Source organism: Molothrus ater, chromosome 1 (assembly GCF_012460135.2).
Source record: "Molothrus ater isolate BHLD 08-10-18 breed brown headed cowbird chromosome 1, BPBGC_Mater_1.1, whole genome shotgun sequence".
NCBI classification, from domain to species: domain Eukaryota; kingdom Metazoa; phylum Chordata; class Aves; order Passeriformes; family Icteridae; genus Molothrus; species Molothrus ater.
The window spans coordinates 92,164,416-92,191,074 of record NC_050478.2 but is presented as its reverse complement, the minus strand read 5'-3'; the positions used below and the strand labels follow the sequence as shown (position 1 = coordinate 92,191,074).

At 39.1% G+C, this 26,659-nt stretch overlaps 1 protein-coding gene across 1 annotated transcript in view; it reads left to right on the top strand.

Moving 5' to 3' along the window:
- Positions 1-26,659, top strand: part of AHRR (aryl hydrocarbon receptor repressor) — a 63,367-nt gene that overhangs the window by 3,777 nt on the left and 32,931 nt on the right. Inside the window, 1 exon segment of the mRNA XM_036378624.1 lies at positions 3,033-3,214. Coding sequence (XP_036234517.1) covers positions 3,033-3,214 — 182 coding nt within the window.

Below are 26,659 nucleotides of genomic sequence, written 5' to 3'. Positions count from 1 at the left end.
CTCTGCCAAAATTCCAATACAATGTCCAAGCACAGCTCAGTGACTGAGGGTGGTGGTCAGTACGCTCATGATAATCCTCTGTTGTCACTTTGCTCTCAGCCTATCTGTCACATCTCATGGTCTCTCTTCCCTTCCCCTTCCTCCTGAAAGCTTGCTGTCACGGTAAATTATTAGACCTTTCTCAGCTCAGGCCTTCTGCAGGTTTAACGCTGCAGCATACTTATAAAACCTATTCAGGGCAAAGTTTTCATTAACAGGGTAGGGCTCTGCAGAGGGTAGGGAACAGCAGACAGAGCTGTAGTTGCAGGAAATTCCTCTGCCAGGTCACCAAACTGGTTTACACTAGCGGCGGTCTGTGTGTCATGGGCACACTGAATCACTAACGCCAAATGGCTCAACGCCTTGTGTACCACTGGAACACAGAATGTTCTCCCCACCAGCTGCACAGGTACAAGTGCTTGTTACTACTGGGCAGTTCAACAACGTGAAGAAAGAAAAGCCAGATATATTCCTTGAATTACATGTTCTCCTTTACCACAGCAGTGTTGTATGGAAAGCAGAGTAAATGGGGGATCATCAAGTGTCTCCTATGTCTCTGTTTACAGTTTGACAATCCAGACTGTAACATGAACACAACAAGCACCATCTCCTTTCAGCTCAAAATAAGGGCTAGAATTTTCATTTGCCTCAATTTTCATTTTCCCTGCCTGTGCCTTTCTGTTTATGGCTAGCTAACTGAGCCTTTCCATGAAACTCACATTTTTAAAATCACATCCACTTGGCACCTTACTACCATTTACATCCAACTCCTGTTTGTTTGGATTCACTCCCTTACTGAATCATTTCCTTGAGTTTTCAGGAAGACTCTGTCCTGAACTTTCTCCCGTAATCTTTTTACACCATTCCCTACCATCTTCTGAAAACTATTCCTTGCGCTCAGTACAAAGGCAGACCACCTAATTGCTTCAAACCGTTCTTCTCTGGCATAGAGCAGTCACTATTTTATGTGGTAAATAGGCTTGAACAACTTCTATTTCTATTTCATTTTACTCTTGGCAATTTTCACCTCTTGAACTCATCAACTTAATTTTCCTTATTGGAATTAATTTCTTCTGTCCTACATTGCTTCCTTGCTTCAGCTGGTTTGTCAGATGTAAAGACCGATTAGCAAAGCTTATGTTCTTTAGCTTCTGCTCAGCTGTAGGCTATGTTCCCACAAAATTACTGCCCTCCATAAATCAGACATCCTTTTGGTGTCATAGGATGGCTGAGTCTCAAGGTTTACTCCAAAAAATATTAAACTTAGAAAAAGTAAGAAACACTATTCCTTCTTTGTTGATTGCATTATTTGTTCTCATATTTCCTCTCCCTTATTTAGGAAAGTAGTTCATTTATCCCAATCAGCAAAATCTTCTCCATGTGTTTGGAAGCAACTTGTTGTTTTATTGAAGAACCAATATATAAGTATTGGCAATTTTGAACCAAATAGCAGAAATTATGTATTTTCAGTGAAATTAAAAAAATATTATTATTTCTAACTCAGTTTTTTTCTGTCCATTCTGTCCACTGATGCTGTTCTCTTGAAGTGAGGTTCTCAAAAATAGCAATGAATTTTTCAGATCTGATTTGCTTTAAGAGATTTTCAGTTAGCAGCAGTCACAAGTACAAAACTGCTCTTCAAAAAACGGATCTTGTTTTTTGTTAATTCCTAAGCACAATTATTTTAGAATTACAACTGCAATGACAAATTAATACTGATGAAATTTAACACCTTAACCACCTTATGATTGAAAAATGTGGTAAATGTGTGTAGCATGAAAATGCAGTAGTAAAGTGTGACAAATAATTCGTTTTTACTCTCATTGTCCAATGTCAGCTAGCTACTTAAGATTATGATCCTTGGATCCAGTGAGGTGAAAGTAGAAACTGCTAGCACAACTATCTATAGGCTTCTTACTTGCCATTCTTGAGTATCCATGTCGTTTATGGCTCCAGTGTCTCATAGCTCATGCCTGGATAATGCACTTGACTACTGCTGGGTCCAGCAATAGCTGGCTACTGAAAGGAACAATCTTCTCAGCCTCCCACTCAGGTCTTCTTGCTTAATGGACAAGTCTGTGCTTCAGCACTGAGCACGCCCCACTGTCATGCTGGAAATAAGGTCCCCATTTCTGTGTGCAAAAGCACCAGCTTTTTCCTTTACTCCCTCTTGAGAACGTCTTACACTTTCTCTGGGAATATCAGTGGACATTCCTAAATTGAGGTTCTTCACTAGTGATGTATATCATCATAAAGAATTTCCACAACAGCTATTCTAGGTTCTCTAGAAGTGTCCATTGCATAAGAGGAACAGAAAATGGGGATGGGCTTGCTTGGCCTAGAAAGCTGAGTAACTTTCATCTCTATGTTTTGTGAGGAATATCAATCTTCTCAAGAAACCAAATTCTTATCTTTGTTATTACTGATATAGGAAGGAAGGTAAAAGTGAGAATGTACACAGGAGTTTTGAGCTTGAGGAAAGAATCTCTCTTCACCTCGCCTTCCATACTTTTTACTCATGTCTAAAGACAGACTCTTTCTTAATGATCTCCTGACCCACAGGTTAACTTTGAGCCATTAAATGGAGGGAACTAAGATGCTTTGAATGAATACAGTGGGTATTGAATGGGTTCATGCATTAGTCACAGTAACTTTCCCCTGCTGTTCTGCCCCTCATTTGTACAACAAAGATGAGAAATTGTTTTTCCTGGTATTGACTAGAACATGAACATAGTACCCATGTCCCTAAGGTGAGAGGTCCTGAGTAAAAGATACCAGTTCTTCACTTTTTGCCTGATACAAAAAGAGAAGACAAAGCCTGTGTCTTTGTACCATGGCAGATGCAGAATGGTAAATCTCTTCTTGTCAGAGGACAGAGACTTTAAAGATTTTCATAGAAACTAAGCAAAGTATTGCCGTTATCAATTAATTGCATTGAGCATCTCAGCCTCTGGAAGTAAAACAGGTAATTGAAAATGTGTTCTCCACCACAGAAGGCCTGCAGTTGGGAATGAAAAATCAAATCCTTCGAAGAGACACAGAGACCGTCTGAATGCAGAGCTGGACCACCTGGCCAGCCTCCTTCCTTTTCCCCCTGACATCGTATCGAAGCTGGACAAACTTTCTGTCCTGCGCCTCAGCGTCAGCTATCTCCGAGTCAAAAGTTTCTTTCAAGGTAGGTTTCCCTAGATCTCAGCATCCCGTTAAAAGTATCCCTCTGATTTATTGCTGCTTGGTACTGATCCTGAATAAAAGTAACAAATGATATTGTATTGATAAAACAAGGGGGAAAAATGTATTATTGAACTTATTTTGTGCATGGGATGTTGCATTGGAAATTTCATTCATTTCCTCTTATGTAGTTTGTGCGTTTTTGACCAAATAGTGGGATAATGTCCATCTTTCATCAGCAGGCTGATGAAAATGGGAAAACACAACTGGAAAATCACTAAACTGGGAAAGAAGTTTGGGACAAATGTAATACCTGTTACAGTTTGAATTCTCTATTTGGTGCTGTTATTATGAAAGTTCAAAACTCCTGTTTAAGTACGATGTGAAAGTGAAGCAACTACTGTATTACCTATGTTTGCTGTATGCCAGGAGGAAATGGGTTCACTTGAAAAGCCAAAATGGTCACTGTCTTTCAGGACAAGAGAGATTCAAAGTTTAAAGTGCTGAATAAAGCTGTACTAGGCTACACTTCATTTGTACAGTTGTCTGGCACACCACAAAGGAAAAGACAAATGTGCGTTTTGAGATGTGCATAAAAAGAATTCTTCCAAATTTTAAAATATTTTGAGTTTCTTCTGTGCTGAGGAGTTCACAAGACCAAAATCCAAGTGATTTAATACTAGAAATCCTCTCTAGAGTTGTTGTCAAAACAAAAAGGAAAAAAACCCCATGTATGAAGGAGAATAGTTGACTAAAACTTATAGGTGGACTGCAGAGACAAACAGAAGTATTTTTATGGATGTTATTTTTCCTTTATTACTCTTTATTATTTCTACTCCTTATGATGATCCTTTATATATATATATATTTTAAATTTTTAATTTTTTTTTCTGTTTTTGGATTTAATCAAAGAATAATATCTGTTGGTTGCCTTCTTGCTTTTATAATGCATTTTAGTATAAAAGAAATGCCAGCTTGAAGAGACTTTGCCAGGCTGCAGGGCATTTTATGAGGCTGACATGAGATTACAAAGGGTGATATCATTGATAGCAGGAGCCTCCCATGTCAGCTGTGGCAGGTGTTGCCCAGCCTCCAGCATCCTGCAGTCGACAGAGTGCCTCTCTTACTCTTTAAACACATACCTGAGTGCTATGGACTCTACCTCTAAGCCTGACTTTCATTTCTCTTGCATTCACAAGCAATAATATCTCTTCAGCTGTCTTTGCTACTCTTCTGCCAGTTTCTAAGATCCATTGTCTCCTTTTCTGAAAGGGATGAGATAAAAGGAAAACAAGTAAAGCCAGGCTGCATTATGCTGAAATGTTCCCTGTTCCATGTTTTGAGAGATAGATTTCATTTAATTTAATCCTCAAATTACCTAATTGAACACATAGTTTGTGTTCCCTTCATTCTTATTTTCAAATGTTTACATCACAAAATTAATGTTACAGAAAGCATTGTTTATAGTAAAGGAAGGAAGCTACGTGCCATTTTAGGACAAGAGAGCAGGCTAGAGCTTCAGAAGGGTGGAGTGGAGGAAAGGTGAGCTGTGGAAACTGAGCTGAGTGAGGAATGGTTGCAAATGTTTGGGCGAGGATAGAATCTGCTGCATCCCTCATGAACATCACAATCTACTTACTTGTAATTCTGGACAAAAAAGGGCAAAAAAGGCAGAATCTGTTTGTTTGACTTTTTTTTTTAAGCAAAAACTTTAGAAGCAAATCACCTAAAAGAGCTAACAAGCGTATTCATCCCAGTGTTTCAATTTTTGTTGTGATGAAAGAGGACAGAAGAGCACAACTGGATTGTTTGCGGCTTTTTAAATCAAAGGATGACACTAAACTGGGAGCTTATAAACATTCTGTGGACAGAGAACAGACCAGTGGCATACAGAGATGTTAGAAAATTGGATAAAAATGTATCTGGAAAAATGCCTTAGTAAATCTGTACTAATTCACTCAGGGAAAATTAATCCAAAGAAACTGATGTTCAATGGAAAAGACAAACCTGGAACAGACAACATAAAAACAATAACCAAAGAGGGACAGTGGTCAACAAGTTGTTCCATGCCTGTAATACGGTATGCTGACATAAACAAGAAAGCTAAGTGTGGATTTTGGTCTGTTTGCCCAGAGGCAGCATGTCACTACACAGGAAAGTTATAATCCCTCTCTGCATGAGACCAGCATGACTCCATCTGGAACAGAGCTTTCTGTTGTGGGCATCTCCTGGTCACAAGGGCATTAGTACATATTAAAGGGTTTGGAATAAACACAGGCAAGAAGTGACTATAAAGTTGCATGGGCAAAAAAAAAAAAAATCAACAAACAAATAACCCCCCAAAAACTAAAGTTAGCTCAATTTATATTCTCCAGCTGTTTCTTTTCATAGAGGAAACAGCTAAGGAAAAGACAAGAAGGGAAGGAATTACTCAGGATATTGTAGAGTGGCACAGTGGAGGAATCAAGGAATGATGATGCCCAAGATGAAATCTGACTTGAATATCAAGCAAAACATATCTGTGATGAGTTCTGTTCCTATCCAATATTCCTAAAGTGGATGCAGTGGAGATTCAGTACATTCAATTTTGTAGTCTGCAACAGACAGTACTGTGCATCATTTGTTTAAAAAAGCTATTCTCTGAGTTTTGAGGAAGTTCAGCTTAAATTTCAGGTTTTTAAAACATGCTTTTAAGAATATTGCTTGTCATTTAAAAAAAATAAATGAGTAGTGCTACTCAACACATTAAGTTCAAATGTGACATTGTGTATTCAACCCATAACAGGTCAGCAATTCCCATGCCAATTGCAGTGGCACACCTTCAGCAATGCCAGAGGTTCCTGGACACACTCATTTCCTTACCACTAGGTGTCCTTTTAGTAGCTACTCTGTCATAGTCAGTGCACAGCACAAACGTGGTTATGAAGATCAAGAGCCAGCTGGAGGGAGTAACCTCACCATATGGACCTCAAGTGTGAAAATGGTTGTGCGGAGAATTGGGTATTAGTGCATGGAGAACGTCCATCAGTCATTTATTCCCATTTTAGTGACCATTAGAGGTTAGTACCTTGAAGCATATGACCAGTTCATCTTACTTGACTGATTTAAGCAAAGGCCTGGTTCATTTAAAAAATTTAGACTTGGTTGTTGAGACAGATATTCCTAGGATTTAGTGTAAGTCATTGTGGTGAATTCCCTACCTCATTCTTAGAAACGTTTTCTTTTTGCTGTCTACTTATTTAAGATTCTCCATATCTCTGTTATCAGTTGGCAGAGGCTCTATTAATAGCCCTGCTCCCCCTAAGGTACAGGCATTCAGTCATTTTGCATTTTCCTGATAAGCTCTTCAAAATGGCCTGCAGCAAGAACCTTCCAACCTCACCGGATCTCGTGTATGAGGCAGCTGGGTCTGAACCAGGGTTAGCTGATGACTGAGACACATCTACTGCTGCAGGAAACTGTGACTGTCACTTGGCCCTGACAAAGCTTGCTTTGGGTGGGGCTCCTGTGAGCATGGAGCAGCACTCAGTGTCTGTGACCACTTGAGTTTGCTGGGCCTCTGTCTTGGATGTGTTCCATCTTGGTTAATTGTAGTCTGCCTTCCTTTACCACTCTTGACAACACATCCTTTAGTACTTCTCATTTCTCAGTTTTTCCACTGGTGGGGAAATGGTGGTCTTGCTCCAATTCCAAACCAGCCCCATTTTGTTGGTTGTTTAACTTGTTCCCTTCCAGTACAGGTAATGATTTAATAACTACATGTCAGAAGAATAGCCCCTTGTCCTTTTAACAGCTCAGGTCCTTTCTGAGAGAGAGATAATTTATGTTTCCCAGTCCTTGTAATGAAACCAGCTATGACAATTTACACCAACACGGTTACAACTAGGGCTATATAGTTCCTCATCTTTCACTTCTTAGTGTAACTAACCTTGTATCAATACTCAAATTCTACTCAAACTTTTCCTTCTACATCTCATTCAGTAATGTTAGACCTTTTAGCCATAAGCATTTTTGATAAATGATAGATAATGTTGAGTATAGTCTTAGATGGGAAATGTAGAGACCTCAATATGGATGAACATTTTAATTTCAAATCCTTTACTACATAATTTATATAAAGCATAATTTAATTCAATAGCTTGTTATTTTGCCCATCTGGACATTTTTTGCATACACACATATACATACTCAAAAACAGAGACATGCATGCAAGCAGAAAAGCAGTGCTTTCCTGACAATAATCTCCCTCCTGTATTATTTTGAATCTCTGTGTTTATTACAGACTTCAGTGCCTTCTCTGTATTTATTTACTTCCAGACTTCATTTGATTTTGAAAGCTAAAAATCTGATAGATTTATGGATGACTAAATATGGACTGTAGAGAGTCACAGATGAACTCTATGAATAAATATCTTTAAAGTTTCTGTAAGTTTCATATTTAAATTATTTAAATTATTTAAATATTTAAATAATCTAGATCTTTGCAAAATTAGTGACAGTCAAGCATGGAGACATGTTGTTTGACCTGCCTTAGACTACAGTTATATATGGATTGTAAACTGAATTACAGCAGAGTTTGAGAAATTTGTCTACAAATCTTAGTCGATGTGTTTAGTGTTCATCTGTTTCCATGCAGAATTAAAAATTTTAGGAAACCAGCCTGTAGTGAACCTTCCTGAGTAAAGAATAAGCTATGCCTTAACCTGAGGGTCATTGTCTAATATTTTTGCAAATCTGCAACATGTCTGATTTAATACCTTTCTTTGCAATCCCTAAAATCCAAGCTGGAAGTCTCCTGCTTCAGTTAAAGCCCCCCTTCTGTAGAAAAAAATATTGTTTCCATTTCTCGTGGCACCTCAGCTTTTACAGCCATGAAGGTGATCCTAGCAGATGGAAGCAAAAAGAGTCAATAAACACTGAACTTTTTTGCTTTCACTGTCTGTAGCTCCCCTTCTGCTGAGTAGCAGAAATCTATTTTCCCAACCTGTATGGTTAAAGGGCTTCCAGCAAGATTTTTATTACCTTCCCTTCCTTGCTACACCTGATACTATACATTGGCCTTACTCTTTCCCTTCTTATACATTTGTCCTTTATCTTATTCATTTTCAAAAGAAATTTTCTGTGAGCTTCCAGTCACTGAAGAACTCAAGATTTTGTTCAGGTGGTCTTTTCTTACCTTTCCCATTCTTCACTGCCACTGATGCAGTTTACACTTATGTCCTATATATTGATTTGATGAGGAAACATCCAGCTTCTGTTTCCCTTAGATATGTGCCCTCTGAGATTTTTCCAGGTGTACTGAAGTCCCCTTCCTGTCGGTCTTCTATCTTCCAATGCTGTGGCTTGGATTGCTGCTGCTGCTACAAGAACCATTAATTCCAGTATTTCCCAGTCACTTTCACCAAGGTGCTGCATCTCCTTCTAATCATTTTTCCCCTTCAATTAAACCTTGTATAGACATATATACACACACACACACACACACAGAGACACGCACACACACACACACACACACACATATATATATATATATATACACATATACATATATACATATACATATATACAGATTTTTTTTTTGGTCTTTTATTTTTTCCCCTTTTCTGACAGGGTAGCACACGCTGACTGTGTGGTTTCTGTCTTTCTTCTGATTTAGCATTTATGTTAGTGGGTCATTTCCTTTTACTCGTCTATGTGTTTGGTGTGATCCAGTTCCCATCAAAATTTATCTTTAATGGAAATTGAATTTATCCCTTTTAAGAAGAAAACAGCAAAGGATTCCTCCCAGCTGGCCTGATTTTCAGTATCCCCAATTACTTGCAGTGTGTTCCAGCTTTGTTCTTCTCCTACACTGTCCATGGCTGTTACTCTCCTAGGTCAGAAGCATATTACTGTGACTGAGATTGCTCAGGTTCATTCCTTAGAGCCTTTAGGCTATTATTTATTGTAATATTTAAATATTTAGTGCTGCAGCCCCCACTGCAGACTTGTTTCTGGTGTGACATGCATGACACTTCAGCGACTCAGAAATTTAAGGTTTTAAAACCTGAGATGGGTAAAGAAGCATGGTGTGATCTTGCTTTTAGTGCATAATCTGCAATGTAATGCTACTCAGCAGTGCTTTTGGAGTGCTGCTTACCCGAACCAAAGCTCCTGGTCTGAGGTTCCAAGGTTCCTCTGCGGTGCATGTACTGTGGTTCTCAGGCATCTCTTTCTACCCCACCATCTCTTCCTAAAAATTCTGTTTTCCCAGAGTTTTCTTTTCAAACTCTCAATAATTTTTTTTTTCCTGGGATGACAAATTTTGCTTCTTTGGTATAAATATGTTTTTTAGATTTTACTTTACATAAGCATGGCAAATTTTTCCACAAGAAGATTCAACTGATCCTTAAACTAAGTTCATATGGCTGAGCTTACTATTACAGTTATGGCCTATTTTGGATCCATTTCCATGGGAAAAATTAATCTTTCATTTGTAAGCCAGTTTCAGTAGCCTGAAGCTTTCCCTTAAATTTAAAATCATAGTCTTAGTGAATCACAGATTCACAGATGGGTTGAAGATGCAAGGAACCTCTGGAGGTCACCTGATCCAGGCCCCCTGCTCAAGCAAGGTCTCTGAGAACCAGTTTCCCAGGACCATGTCCAGATGGCTTTTGAATATCTTCAAGCATGGAGAGTCCACAGTGTCCTTGGGCAACCTCAGCCAATGCTTGGTCACCCTGACAGTGAAAATGTGTTTCCTGATGTTCAAAGAGAACCTCCTGTGCTTGACTTTGTACTCGTTTACTCTGATCTTGTCACTGGACACTTCTGAAAAGAACCTGGCTGTTCTTTCCACCCTTCCTTTAGGTATTTATACACTCTGATGAGATCCACACTGAGCTTTCCCTTCTCCAGGCTGAAAAGTTCCAGCTCTCTCACTCTCTCAGCCTTTCCTCATAGGAGAAGTGCTCTAGTCTCCATCATTTTTGTGTCCTTTCACTAGACTCTCTCCAGGTCCTTCATGATGGATATATTTAGAACAGATATAGGAAAAATAAAATAATAAAAAATTGGAAATAGCAATAAATATTATAAGAAAGATTCATAAGAACAGGATAAGATGCCTAAACCAACAACAACAACAAGAAGGAGGAAATGATGCCTCATTATTCCAACTCTTCATTTCCACCTATCTTTTCTTGGTATGACATATATATTGATTTCCATTATGTAAATAATTAGAGGCTTTCACAATTTCCTCAAACTTCTTTTTTTTTTAAATGAAACCTGTACTTTGAGACACAAATCAAGGATTCAATTTGTGTTCCTCTGATTAGCTAGGGTTGAAGCTTATACCTTGAGTCAAGAACTCCCCAATATATCTGAGTTTTTTAATAATTAGAAGTTTGGTTTTTAAAGACATTTTCTACTGAGTTAGAACATTCCCAGTCCTGTCCTCTTAAACGGAATGTCTGAATGATTTTTTTTTTTTTGAACACATAAAAAATGTCTCTAGCATATATATTGCTGTACTCCATGGTTGTAGCTTAATTAGATTGTAAGCATTTGGGTAGTTTAGGTTTCTTAGGACAGCATATTCAATAGCTTGTACTGAAAAGAAACATTCATTGTCAGAGTGGGTAACAGGTAAGGTTATTCCTGTGGCTGTGTTGAACTGCCATATTCAAATTGCACCAATATTTGGAGTGTTTTGGCCAAAAATGGACTGTTCATGAAAGAAATATTTTCCACTCTCTACTGCTCTCTAATTTTACCATCTTTTTAGCAATATAGCAACTGGAAAAACTGAGAAAACTGTTCTTCTGCATAAGTGGTATATTAGTAAATCATTGAAAGAAGACCTACTATCTGCAAATCATTGTCTAATCAAGTGCTAAAATACTACATCAGTGACATTTTAGTAGAAGTGCCAAGACTTTAGGCAGGATAGCTGCATTCATCCATCCCTGAGATCTGGGAGGATTTCTTTCTAGAGAAGCCACTGCAAATTGAATCTCCTTCACATTATCAATTTCCAAACATTATTTTGACTAGATTTTTTAATATATTTAATTGCCAGGGAGACCTTTTATTGGGACACATTGCTTATACTAATGGGTCAACATTTTCTCTTCCCTTTGTTTCCTGGGAACATCATTCATTCCATGTGACAAATAACTGAGGCTGTTTTGTACTACAGGTCCTCTTGCATAACCTGGAGATCTCTCTGTCCTTGGAAGGCCTTTGCTGACTCTTGGAGGAGAACTGTGTTTGCTCTTACTGTCCTGTTGTAAGAGGGTGTACCTCCTTCTCCTGGCTAGCTTTCTCTTTAGTTTCCTCCAAACAAGACGGGTTTTGTAGGATGAGTGTTGATTTACAAGCAGGATTTACTTCAGAATGAACCTATATTCAGGAAGAACAAGACAAATTTAAATTGCTTGAATTCCCATAACCTTTGAAGATCAAGGGAATCCATCTGTGCAACACTACCTTCAGCGTCATGTTCTGAGACTGGCTCTAAATTCAATACTTATGTTTTTGTGTAGTGGCAAATGAAGGATCTTAGTTTCAGTTATAAATAAGTTTCAGATATTTTCTGGTGTTTCTTGGTGCTTGTGTCATGTGCTGTGGGTTGTTTATGTTACCAGAGCTATTACAAACTCAGAGCTGTTAGACTGATTTAGTCACCTGCACAAGAAAGGCAGGACTACACGGATTTTATGCTGTCCTTGGGAAATACATCATCATTAGGATTCTTCTTGCAGAATTTGCTCTTGTAATTCTGGATCTGTATCTCCTATAACTTCTCTATTGCTGGATGCCATCCAAATGAACATCCCTGTAGGCTTCAATGTTTCTCTTGCTATTATCAAGACTGATTAGAAAAACCAGGGAGCTGGAAATGACAAGTGACATGAGGGGAATCTTTGTTAGATTTCTCTCGAGGGCATTTGGCTCTGGGAGAGTTCCACTGTTTCTACCAGCAATAGAAGTACACTCAGAAGCAGACACATGGTCAGCCACATACACGATGCCTGATTTTATAGATGCTCCCACAAACCACAGCTTCTACATTGTTCCATGCTAGGGGAAGTCCCCAAAATACTGTGAGCCATTGAGTGTGGGTCTTCACCTTTCTCCAACTTGCTCAGTCATTTTTAACCATTTTGATTTGGTAGGCTTTTATGCTCAGTGCATTTGCTTAACTCACCCGGTGCATCTCATGTTGCATAGATGTAAATGAATGTGGCAAGGATGTGTAAATAAATGTCTTAAATGCAAGTGGCAAGGAAAAATCTGGGTACATCTAATCCAGGAGACTGATATACACACTGTATTTTGCATTCAGTGATGTTCATCTTGCTTGTGCACTGTGCTTGCTTAATCCCTGCTCTGCAGCTAAGGCCCTTCTTGGCCCAGCCTGGTACCAGCTGTTGAAGTACTCTCACAGCCCTGCATGGCTCAAATTCCATTATCCTGAGCTACAAGTAATGGATTTCATTGATCTAATTCTCTTGAGTTAAATTCTGTTTAGATCTTGCTTGGAGACTGAGGAAAAACTTGGAGTTTAGTTCCACTGTAACCCATGTTTTCCTTGGATATGGAAACAAGACTGGTTTTCATCACAAGAAAAATGGCATTTTACTTCAGAACTTGCTAGCAATTTCAGTGATTGTAGAAGACACTAGCAATAGTTTTGTCCTTATCACTTATGCAATGGATGGGAAGGAAAGCATTCCCTCAGGCATGAACTTTGGCTTGGTTTACACTTGTTCTCAGCTTCATGAGTGATTACCATCTCTGAGAGGAAGCGTGTATCTTTACTGTCAAGAAAATGATCTATTTTGTTTCTCATTTTAAACACAGATATGTTATAAAGGAAAGACAATACCTCTTATCCAACAGAACAAGGAATTTAGTTTGGCATATTGTAATTGCATAGAACTTTGAAGACAAAGAAGACAAATAGTTTTCAGCTAGTGAATAGTGTGGGAGATTGTCCTCCTTGCTTCCCTTCTCACTTTCCTAATGCTGACTTTAGGGCTACAGCACATAGTAAAGCTCTGCAGAGAACTCTGATACAATGAGGATCACAAAATCACAGAATCATTTAGTTTGGAAAACACCTCCAAGGTCATCAGGTGTAGCAGACTCCATAGAGCTTGGGAAAGCTCCATGGAGGAGTGAGAATTAACAGTAGGAACTGCTGAGTCATGGTGAGACAGCAAAATAAGCTCCTGTCTCTGACTCCCCGCCCCTTAGCCTTATCTTTGTAACCTCATAGGCCATTCTCCCTAACCCTTACAATTGGACAAGTTTGGATCCCCCTATACCCTATAAAAAGGGGCTGGTTTAGCCCATTCGACAGAAGAAGAGCTGTCCCTGGACCCTTCACAGTCTCCCCAATAAACCATCACTGTGGAACCCCCAGGACTTCTCCTCTCTCGCGTCTGCTTCAGCCTCAGACAAGGGCACCCTAGCAAGCAAGCAAAGAGCTGAGACGCTAAGAGAGCTGATAATCACTAAAGAGCTGACAATCACCAAGCTTGCTAAAGGGTAGCCCGCAGCAATGGCCACGAGCTAACTGGGCATTCGGGCACTCTGTTTCCCAGAGGGACTGGGCTCCCGGACCATCCTTGCATCTCTCGATAATAAGGCCAAGATCGAGGCTTTATTATAATCTGGGCCAGCCTTTGACTGATGACCACTAAGTGCCACATCCAGTCTTTTCTTGAACACCTCTAGGGGCTGTGACTCCACCACCTCCCTGGGCAGCCCATTCCAATACTTAACGATCCTTTAGTGAAGAAGTTCTTCCTAATGTCCAACCTGAACCACCCTAAGTGCAGCTTAAGACTGTCCTCTCATTGTGTTGCTGATTGCCTGGGAGGAGAGGCTGACCCACACCTGGCTACACTCTCCTTTCAGGTGGTTCTAGAGAGATAAGGTCCCCCCTGAGCCCTATAAAATATGAGTAGGGGGCTGGTTACTGCAAAGCCTGCCTCACTTGGCTATGTGATAGTCCTACAGTTTGGCTCAATGGATCACTCTGAAGGACTTGTCTTAATTTAATTGTGTTTGGTTTAGTGTCTTTTTTATTTCATTACATAGAAAATCCCATATGACTAACACAGATGCTTCTCTTCTCTATCTAATGCAACTGCAACATATTAGTCAGTGCTCTGACAGTTCCCCACCAAAAAATAAAATGCAAGTTTTTTAGGTGAAGCACAGCAGATTTCCCTTTAAAAGTCCTGTTTTAATTTCATTACACTTTTTGGTGCAATACTGTAGATAATATAACTGACAAATTTTCTAAAATCTTGACATTGAGTAGAAGCAGAATGCATATCAGCAAACTTAGATGCTCAGTAAGAGAAATTACAAGCAGACTTTAGAACTTCTTTTAAAGAAGCTCATCATTACTTTTTTGAAAGTGTGATGCTATACAACAGTCTTGCCGAAGTATGTATCTTATGAACTTACCATGCCCCTAAAAGTCTCTTGAAATCCCCTCAATGCATTTCCTCTTTATATCTGCATGGAATATATAAAGTTGAAGGTACATAGGAAGTAAATATTTGTTATAATGAGAAAATGTCCACTATTCCCATTTACTCTGAACCTGCAATTTAAATTGGCTACTTACATATTGGAAACAGCTGAAAGAAGTTAAGAAGACTGAAAACAAGCAAAGATCAGATCTAAATCAAAACACAACACATTTTAAGGTTTTGGGCTTTTTTCTGGTCCATTGACAACTTCATAACCACTTTACTAATTGTATACAGGCAAAACATGCCACCTTATAGTAGTCTTATCTATTCCCCTGACTATTTCAATATCTGTGCAGAAAATGCTGTCTTCTGTATGTTGGTATTATGTTGTATATCAGTGTCAGTGAAAACCTGTCACAAACCCTCTATATTTTGTTCCAAATAATTTATTAAACCAGTGTTGTGCCATCAAATGACCCCTACAAACCTTGTATGGGAAAATGGCACAATAAATAATGCTTTATGAAAGCATTTCTTGAAAGGATAAATAATTCACCCTAAATAATGTATCTTGAGCTGATAAATGTAAGGATTTATGTGGAGAACATTCTAATATGTTATTATAAGGATCATAACAGTACATGGAGAAAAATGAAATTGTATTTCTTCCTTCCATGCTTTTTCTACACTGCATCTACACTGTGGCATACAGGAAAAGGCTGTACATCTCACAGCAAGTAATATTTGCAAGAGGAAATTAGCAATGTTTGAAATGAATAATTTTTAGAGGTGCAGTCATGCCAGGTGCAGAATGCTCTCAAATTACAATGGGTTATAGAGGTTTTGATTGTTTTCAGCACTTCTTCAGGACCACCAGAACTGTATTAAACCCTAGCAATGTAGGGTTTAATGTACGTCCCCTCTAAGGGAAGAGCTCTTTCTTCTGAGCCAAACATACTCAGTAACACGTCAGAGAGTCTGAAGATATTGCACATTGCAACATACATTCTTCATTTTTATTGATGCTAGCAAGCACTTTAGAAATTTTTAATAAGTCTGGCAGTAAGTTAGTGCCATATCATTTCAGGACAGTGATGCACCCTACATTTGTTGCTGCCAACTTATGGTTAGGAAAGCAGAGACAATGTCAGTTTGAAGGTTACTTTGCCATCATACCTTAAAAGTATCATGGTAGCAGCTGATAGTGTCTTTAAAACCAGTAGGGTGGCTAAGATTGTCACCCCTGTAAGCATGAGCTGGGAGAAGAGTTCAGTTTCTAGACAGAAGATGTGCCCCTTGCAGCAACACTTAGTGCAGGGACACCAAGTTCCAAGAGGTCATTTGGAAAAGAGGAATTTATTTATCTTGTCTTTATCTAGTCAAGTCAAGTCACAATCTCCACACAGGGGTCAGCTTGCTTACTTTAGATACCGTAGCCTCAGCAGATATTCTGTCTTCTGACTCTCTGAAGATTATGTTCAACTAGTGCAGTTTTTCCAGCCAGAGAAAAGTTGCAAACTACAGTGTTGTGACTCTTCATCACTCTTGCCAAGTGCCAATACAACAGCATGTGAAAAACATGTTGGGGAGGACTTTGAAGCTGTAGATTCCTGTGCCCTGAGCTGCCTGTATTGGAGACTGGGAAATGTAACAGAAAGTTTCCAAGAAAAGAGGACATTGAGAAACTTAATCTCCTTTCCACTGAGGCAATTTGCCAGGAAAGACCTACTGTAGGCAAAATTTGGGTAAAAAGCCTCTTCTCAGAAAACAACAAGTTTGGTTGGGGAGGAAACATAAAGACAACTGGTCATGTCCTTAATTCCTTATTATGTTTTGCTTAACCTTGGCATTAGTGGAGTAATACAAGCCAGGCTTTCAAAATCTGCCCCAGTGTTTAAAAAACACATTGCCTGAAGTTAAATGTATTTTTCAGAGTCATAACAAAAATACCATTGAAAAGGTTAAAGCCTGGGAGGTGGGAAGTCACACCATCACCACACCAATAATTTGGCTGGAGAATGTTTTCCGCTAGTTAAATTGGGGACCAACTGACCATATTACAGCCAGATTAGCAGTGGTGAAGGCTGCTGGAGGGAATGAACACTCAAAATTAACTTAGATTTATATGGAGATAATGTGATACATATGAACAATTTGGGGGACTTTATCAGTGTACTTTCATGTTAAGTTTTAATTAAATCTGCCAATTTTCTTTTTTCTTTTTATTTTTGCTGTTTAACTTGGTGACTTCCCTTCCACCTCTTTTTCTCTAGCAACCTTTTTAGTGATAATCCCCCCAACTTCTTTGTAAAATTTTCTCTTTTGCATCTTCCTCTTCTGTAGATTTTCTTGTTTTCTCCATATAGGTTTTTCCCCCTTGTCTTTTCCCATCTTCACTGCAACAGTCTCCCTTTTCTTCTGTATTCCTTGCTCAGCTCCTAAAAACATTTGGTTACATCTGCTGTCTGCCAGTTCAGAACTGGATCTCGATCTCTCCTCTCCAGTAACTGGCTTGGGTGGGAAAGCAATGATGTCCCTTTTTTTTGCAACAAGACATTGTTCTAGTCTCCTATTGGGTGAAAGCAGGACCAGGCAAACCTCTTTTCCATTCTCCTCGACGAGGGCCTTTTGCCCTAAGAGATCTGGGTGTGGTGAGCTCAGATAGCTTGCTGATGCTTTCATTGCATGGGCCACAGGGAGGGGATGTACCTTTCATTCCCTCCCCTACAAAGAGCCCTACCACAGCGTCAAGATGATGAGAATCACTGAAGCAGAGGGATAAGCCTTAGGGCATGAGGGGGGAATAAATAATAGCTTGTTGTCAACCCTCCCTTCTGCATTAGGCTGCCAGATGATTGCTTATTCCTTGCTCCCACCCACACGCTTCATGCCACCACCAGCATTTTTGGTCCTTTGTGGCTGAGGTTGTGGGCTAGTCAGCTGATGAGTCAGCTCCTGTAACCAGTGCTTTTCCAGCTCCACATGGCAGGGATAGCTTGGGTGGAAGAGTTTCAGCCAGCACTCTCTGCATGGAAGATGGGGGCTGCTTGGGCACGTCAATTGGCTTATTTATAATTTCACCATTCTGCAAATAAAGGGCAGGTTTCCAGGGGTGTGCAATTCATCTCCTCTTGTTGTCTTTGCATACGCTCTGATGCAGGAAGTTTTGAAGCTACACCCTGTATACCATCTGTTAGTACAGGAGCGTGGAGTGAATGGGAAATTCAGACTTTGAATAGGTCAGGAAATTCAAAGTTTAGTTCTCATAGCAATTAGCTGCATGTTGGCCTCAGATGGTACTGTAGCTCATTGGGTTAATGCACAAAATGAATCTTGCGCCACAGCTGAGCTCCTGCGCCGCAGCTGAACTTGGCACTGGGACCGAGTGGGAGAAGAGAGGATCAGAGCTCTGAAATACCTTTGTGCCTCCTCAATGCTGGGCAGGCCTGGGCCTCTTTAGTGCTTCCCAGGGGTCAGAACACCCTCTGGGAGTGGCGCATGCAGCCTCTCGCAGCTCTTGTCAACTGGGGAACATCTGGCCAATGGAAAATGCAGCAGGCAGAAGAATGTTCCAGCTGCCCCGTTCCCAGCCTGCCCCATCCTGCCTTGACTCCATCAACTCCCGGCCCTGTTGCCGTAGCTGGAGCGCAATCATTAGGTACTCCAGCTCCTTCCCTCATTCTCCACACCAGGCAAAGGCCATGCTGTGCTGGGACAGGCTGTATGAACCACCACATGTGCAAGGCTCAGCCACAGCTAGTGACTAAACCACTAAACAATTGGTTTTAAACTAATTTCTACAGCTGCACGATTTGCTGTCCTTCTCAGCCTGCCTAGTACAAGCATATTTCCAGGCATCCTTCAGTGGTTCTGACCAAGCTAGACCTTAATTTACATTGCAGTAGCAAAACACTCTTTTCCTATTCTTCCAGAAAAATCTGGCCATTTTCAAGTCTGTACAGTATGTTGGGGCAGAAGGAGGATGGTGAGGGTAGAAGTAATTTTGTGAGTAAGCTTGCTGTAATTTTTATAACCAAGTTACTCAGGAAGCCTTAGGTTTGAGTCTAATAACTGCAATTTGTCACAGTACTTAAACCTATTTCTAATGAAAGAATACCTCTTAGTAGCTATTTTAAGTCAATTTATTAATTGAAAATGATTTATGGTACACTAATCTGAAATGGTTTGACTTTGGATTATTAGTTGAGGTATCAGTGAACTCTATTATGTTTCTCTGGATAATTTTCAGATTAAATAAAATCCTCAACAAAGATAAATTTCTCTGGATATTTTTCAGATTAAATAAAGTCCTCCACAAAAGGACTAAAAAAATAACATATAGGCATATTTGCAGCTAATCCAAATTACTGGATGCATGTTCTCTTATATGTACAGATCGTTCAACTATCAGGTGCAAGATATTAGGAGCTGTGGAGGGAGTGAGGAAAGTTTGTGGTTATTATTTGGAAGTTGGCACATGACAAGTCATTGTTTATCCTGATTTCACTGTACTAAATTACTGACTAGTTCTTCCTTTAGAATTGCAGATCCAGTGGGACTTAGACACATGCATTAGCTGCCTGCTTGCATCTCCTTAGAAAATGGAGCAATTGACCACATTGTCTTTGAGTAGGAGATGTCATATTTTTGAAAAAAGATTAGAGATATTTTGCTTTCATATAATAGGTGTTATAAAAAGGACTTTCAGAAGGGCAAGATTTTTTACATACCCACTCTGTGGCCAGACTGGCATGCAGAACAGAGCTGAGCAGCAGTATTCTAGCAGCTGTTTACCCTCAAATGCCCATACATCAAGTCATTCCTGCAGTTAGCAAGCATTTCTTTGCCAGCTGTCTCCAGAACAGTGTAATTTGTTTGTATAGGTAAGGCAGCTCAACAGCATTCTCATGTATCTCTTTCCATAGATAGAAAGGAAAAATTTCCATGTTAATTAAATACTTGCATTAGTATCCAGTGCTGTTTTTCTAGATAAACTTCTTGTGCTTCAGTGAAAGTTCATAAACAGGGAAAAGTCTGTTTAGGCAAGAGTTGATCCTGTATATTTTTCATTTCCATGGGAAGTTGTTGCAGTGATAAATGAACGGGCACAAATCAATAACAGAAGACTAAAGGTAACATCTCCAGAAGTCTCAGAACTCTTTGAAACTGTGATTTATCTTCAAAAATGCCTGCAGCTTTGCCTGCAGTGGTGCTGTTAGAGATCACTCTAGAGGCTGTCAACCCCCTCCCTTTATAGGCTGGTGTCTCTGCCTCATCACCTACACCAAATTTTGACTGGGCTGAGAAGCTGCAGTGATGCTCAGCACCTGAGGTTAAGCCTGCCTCTATGATATGAGTGCACTGGGCTCTGACAGTGAGGCCCACCAGCAGTAAAGTCACAATTCTCTGTCCAGCTTCCTACCTAATTCCATTCCATAAATATAGGCCAGACCTGGAGCAGAGATAAGGCCAATTTTGGGGTGTCATTAATTTCTTATCAAAGCTGGGTTGGGACGTTATTTCTGTCAATGAGAAACTGCAATGCAGATGGGAGAGGGCCTGTCCCACTGCTGGGTGAAGATACACATCACAAGCCTACACTATAGGCTTGAAGATACAAGCCTAAAGTGTAAAAAGCCCTTGTTTTGGATGAAGCCAAGGGTACTTAGTCTGTGGCTGCATCTCCAGAATTCCTGAAACTGTCTGTAGCATGTATGGGCACACCTCAACAAGTTTTCACCTGTTTAGTGTGCCTAATAATAGCAATGAACTTGCAGGACAGTGCAAACTGCATCCCACACTGTGAGTCCTCAACAGGCTTAGTGCTGTGCCCTTATTCCTATTGTTACTTTATTTAAGCTGGATTATAAAACTGGTTAGGGCAAGCCTGTTTGTGCTGCCATTAAATGAAATGTGTCTGCGCACTAATCCTCACAAAATATCAATGAGCAATATAGCCACCATAATTTTTTTTTAATTGTAGGCTTCAAAGTAATTTAAAAGCTTTTGAAAACTTTATTTCAGGTAATTAGTGCAAATAATTAATGATGAAACAACAACGGTTGCTTTCATGGCATTAACTGCTTGTGAAAATAGGCCAAACCCCCCATTCATTGGGTAGAGTTGACTTACCATAAGAGGAAAAATATTTTTAACTTTTTTCTTTAAATTCCCCACTGCCTCTTATTACCCAAAGTCATTCTAGCCACCACCTGCAAGGCATGTCCATACAACAGATCACTATATTGGTAATTTGTGGGATACTTGGCTAAAATAAAGTAGACTTTTCTGACCTAGGAACAAGCTCTGACTGGAATTTATTGTAATTTCATCATATTCCTTCAGAGTCAATTCATAAGCCTGTTTCCTGGTTTACTATTTCCATATCATTGTGTTTCTCACAGGGCAATGTTTCATTCAGGGCAATCGTATTTGTTGTTTATTGAATCTAATGTTTGTTTGACTGTTTACCATGACTTTTAGATATCTTAATTAGCAAAATTCTCAGTAGCACCTGTTTGACAAAAATGGACCTTTAACAGAATAGAAAGGAAGAGGCTAACTAAGTATTTGCAAAAGGTGCAAGTATCATTTAAAAGAACTGTAGAGCCATTTAGCTTAAATTTTTATTTTAATTCTACTCAGGCAACAACATTCCATCCAGATAAAAGTTGAAGCTTCCCTGATCAAACTGAAATAAAACAGTCCCAAAACATATTTGGGGGGAATCCCATATGATAATACACGTGTGCCTTGTATCTGTGAGTGCTGAAAGGATGAGCTGCCTCTTTAAAGAGCTTCCGTGAACCTGTACTGTAGTAAGCTCTGGTAGGCGAGGGGTTGCGTGACTGCAGCAGACTCATTTGTGACCTCAGAAAAGTGGTTATGAAAGTGATCTCTTGATCAGAGGAATAGAGCTCTGCTGCCTGCCAGACCAGCAATGCAGAAATGAGCCTCCTCCCTGCAAATCTGCCCCGGCAGGAGAAAAAGCATTCCTTTTTTGGATGCAGCGTAATGATTCCTCTGAAAAATTCTTGGGCTTAAAACAAAGTGTGCTCTAGAGTATACGCTGCCTCCAGTTAAATTTCACATTTTTTAAAAACATGCAAGATCATCTTTGCTTTTTGCAATTTGTAGTTTTCACTTTCTTCCTCAAACCTATTCCTATTTTCCTTAGTGTAGAGCTAGTAAGTCTTGTTTCAGTGGTTATTGGACTGACTCTGGCAGTAAGCCACAGTGTATATCCAATGGAGATCATACTGTAACTGGGGAAAATGCAATAGAAATGAATGTTTATGTCACATGATGAGTATAAAGCAGATCTGATGAATCAGTAGGTAAGAAATCATTGGTTTTCATCCAGAGACCTGAGACAGAATAAGAAGCACTAGAAGTAATATATGTATCATAGTTCTCCTTATACACACTTTTCACCTGGCATTGATCACTCAGTGAAAGCTGCAATTGGCTATTACTGCCTAGAAAGTTGAAGGCATAATCCTATATGTTTCATGAATGAGATACAAGATTCCCTTCCTTATCCCATAAGGAATACTCATTATTTCTTTGGTAGCTTGCTATGAGTCAAGGCAGCAGGCACCTTTGTAGGAGTCAGACTTGCCTGTTCAAGTCAATGACACATACAGAAGAGTTGAAACTGGAGAAAAGGTTATATTTTATTAGCTAGGACTTTGTTTCTGAAATACAGAACATTGGTTTTCCTTATCTTTGAATGGGACAAGTCTGATAAGAACTCTGTGCCTGCCTTGTAATTTTATCACTATATCGAAGAATTCTCTGGTTTTAAAAATTGAAAAGCAAATCAAAGCAGAGAGAAAATTTACAATCTTAGAGTCTTTAAGAGTCTTTAAATGTCACCTTTCCTGCCTTTTATAAAGACAGATTTTTTATTATGCTCAGAAAATTGGAAGGTCCTAATTCTGGCTGTTTAGGGGCCATGGCACTTTTAAGAAACTTAATTTCTCTGGTGCTGAAAGGGAGAGAAAATGCAAGCCCAATCCTGGTCTGTTTAGGGTCTTTGGCATCTGCTTGGGATCTTTTCCTGAGTATGGAACTTGTCTGTCAGGAAAAGCAAAGCAAAACCTTTGTGAGGAAGTGAAAAATAAAGGTTATTGTAGTAGTTGAATATGTCGTGTGCATGCATTTTATACTTCTGCAGAAGATTCCTGTTCTGCAAAGGAATTTATTTTTGGACAAACCATAGTCTTCTCTGCAGGTCCCCTGTCTTACGAGGGATTCCAGTTGGGAACAACATCCATCTGTTTGGGTAGCTTCATTGAATGTATGCATTCAAAAACTAGCAGGACTAGTTAATTAAAATATTCATTAAAATATTAATGTGGATAAAAACACATTTAAGAGATCCAGGAGTTGTAACATTATGAGTTTAGGCTTCTGGCAGTTCTGTTGTCAGATAGTTCTTAATTTTGAGCTTTTAGGTAAGATTGTCATACTACTGGTTTTCTTCATCATTCCAAAAGGTTCTGGAATACAGCTGAATATTCTGAAACTACCCTGGAAATTGATTCTGAAATAATTTTTTAAAAAACTTTCAGATAATGTCCCTGATGTTTCACTTGCCCTTATCTTGTCTCAGCATGTGTTTTTTCTTCCTGAAGTAGAAAATCCAAATCCTTAAGGACCTCCTCTCAGGCATATTTTTCCGACGGCACATTGGGTGCATTTAACTTCTCCAGGCTTCATGCAGTCCATGTCATCGTGGCAACCTCCCCAGGCAGCAGAAGAGGCCAAGCAGAGCAGCTCTGCCTTAGAAAGAGAGCGCTGTGTTCCGTGGGGTCTGTGTGTCTGTCTGTTGTTGTGCAGCAGTGAGCTGTGATATCCAGCTGATTTAAAGGTGGAGATTCCCACATTTTCTCTGTCAAGCATGTGTGCTTCTTTAAAGTACACTCGAAAGTGAACGTGTCTTTGCCTTTAATATTGGACACAGCAAGGCTGCTGTATAAATCAGATATTAAAGAATTGTTCTTATGATATTCCTGACTCTAAAACTGTTGGATCCAGATTTGGTTTTCTGGGTAACACATGCACATCCCGTGCACTAAGGTCTCAATGTGAATATTTTAGATGCAGTGTTTATTTCATCTTAAAGGTTTCCTTTATCCTCTCCAGATCATGTGCACTGGCTATTTTTAGTCTCTTGGATGATATACTGATCTATTGACACATGCTCTTGCAACTCTCTTCTAAGAGATACTGATTTAAATTCCTCTTGGAACCTGCAGGTGTGAATTTAGTCTGTGTCTTTCCATGCAGAATGGTGCAATGAAAATTATAAAGGCACTAGAAATTGAGGAGTGGAAGATCAGAGACAGTCTGTTTGAATCATAGTCCTGGAAAAGAGGTTGTCAAATCCAAAAAGGCTAGCAAAGATAATGTAAATTTCACATAAGTAAGTCATTGTCAGGTTGCTTTAATCAAGAAGGGGGAAAGATGCTTTCTTATGTATTTTCCTTGTTGCATTTATTTTCATGCTTGATCTTTGTTTTGAGTTTGTCCTTCAGTGATTGATTACTAAATCTTCTAAACTACAGATTGAAATTGGAGGGGGTAAAATGATACACATCTTCTGTAGCTGATAGAGACTAAAAATCTTCTGATATTCTCAAAGTAAATCTGTTATCAAGACTTCATTGCATTTCTTCTGTAAAATGCAATGCTTACAACCACCTTTCCAAAAGCGGGAAAGATTCCTGTAGACTTCAATTGCTTGCTTATGAACACACATAACTTCCCTCTTAGCTGTCTTTTCAGTAAAAATGGATTTTGGTCCCATTACTTATGTTTCTGAAAAATATTTCAGACTCAAGTTTATTTCAATAGGCTGTTTATCACTAGAGAATGTTTTCTGTTGGTTTTGGATGCAATAATTAGTCACAAGCTGCTCTTTCATCATATGCTTAAATTTAGTTACATACAGGCTTTCTCATAAGGTTCTGATTTTTCTTATTGTCACTTCTGTGATATACTTTGTTTCACGTCACAGATGCTGCTGTTGTGCATCTGTTGTTTATTTTCTGCCTGCAACAAATTTTGTGGACAAGGCCATGGCATTGCAGTGAGAATAAAACAACATAAGAGATGCACTACTGTGTCACACCAGTGGTCCATCTAGTCTGGTATTCTCATCCTCAAAATTGCTGTCTTTTATCTACTTTAAAGCATTCTTGTGCTGGTGTTACAGGGCACTTCACAGTCCTCATATTGTGGGGTTGGGCAAACAGCAGTTCCACATTCAGTTTATCCACTGCCCTTATAATTTTGTAAAATTCTGTTGTGTCTCCCCCAGTCCTTCTCAGTAAAAGTCACAGCCATTTTAGCCTCTCCTCAAAGGGCAACTGCCTCTGCTGTGTCCACTGATGTATTATTTTCATCAGGAGAATCAATCCTGAAAAAATGGTCTAATGACAATGAAACAGTTGAGCCATATCAAACGAGGACAACATTCTTGGGGCACAGAGAGAAAACATCAGGAATTTAGAGGATATAGAGAACCCATTTTTTATAATATATCTGGACAAGAGAAAATATGAAAAGCTATTCAGACAAGAAATATCTTGAAGAATGGGGAAACTCTTCAAGTATTTTGATAGGTCACATGCTCCACAGATCCTAGAATCAATGTGTCCTGATGTGCTATTCCTCTGAATATGTATAAATATGATGATCAGTGGGATTTGCTGAGATCCCACTCAAGCAATCAGGAGGGAACAGGTCAGAACACACTGCTATACACTTAAGGCTAATTGTGGATCGGTTTGGTGAAGTCATGAATGAAAATATTAAACTACATTCATTGTACATTCTGAGGTCCTTAACTCCAGAACTAACCAATGTTAAGCAGACTTTCTAAATACAGAATAGTTCTCTGAAATTTTTTCCTACTCTAAACTTATGCTGGATATCAGGATTCTGATTAATGGACATGTAATTAAAAAACTTAGAGGTGCAAGGAAGAAGTGTTGGAATCATCTTAATTTTTTGTGGGCGATGTGGGTATTGATTTGAAACCGGAATAAATAGTCTGCAGATCTCTTACTCAAGGTTGTTGATAAATCAGGCTTGCAATCCATTTTGTGGTTTGAGAGAATAACCCATTTTTACTTATATTTTATGTGTTTATTCAGAAGGGTGTGCAAGCAAATATTCAGACAAGCTAACTTATTAAAGCTTAATTAAAGAATGGAATAGTACACAGATAAAATTAAGGCCCCAGGACTGAACCTATAAATCAATAAGTTTCCGTGATCAAATCATCATATTTAATGTAGTAGAAAGTAAAATGAAATTGTGAAGACAAACAGGAAGACTGTTACTTGGAGTAAGTCTTACATCCTGGTATAATTTCAGAGGACTGCATGTCTTCAGCAGTCTTGTAGCCAATATAGTCTACCAGACCAACTGATAGCTCAAATATTTACTCACAGTGATGCAAACAGATCTCTAAAATACCTCCTTTGCCAAGGCACAATGTGGGGCTGTCTGTTGGGGAGATCATCTGTTGAGTCATATGAAGAGAGAAAGGTTGCAACAGTAAGCTACAGAGAAGAAATGTGTTTTCTAGACAAGTTCTTTTGAGTCTGTTGTTTGTGTAGTTAGCACACAATTTGTCTCATGTGGAGCTTTTCTCTGGATCTGTGATCCCTCAGAAATTATGGGATAGGGGAGAAGTTATAGTCCCAGGCTACATTTAAACTTGACAAACAAATGTGATTTCTTATGAGATACAGGTAGAATAAACCAGCAACAAACAGAAGAATGGTTAATAACTTATTCTCCATATAGATACACTTTTTATAAAAGCCACTTTACCATTCTCAGCATTTCTTAAACTATTCTACACATTTGTAAATGAAGAATTGTGGGAACAGGATGTGTCCATCCAGAATCTACCCTAATGCTCATTCACCTAAAGCATTAAGGAACTCCTT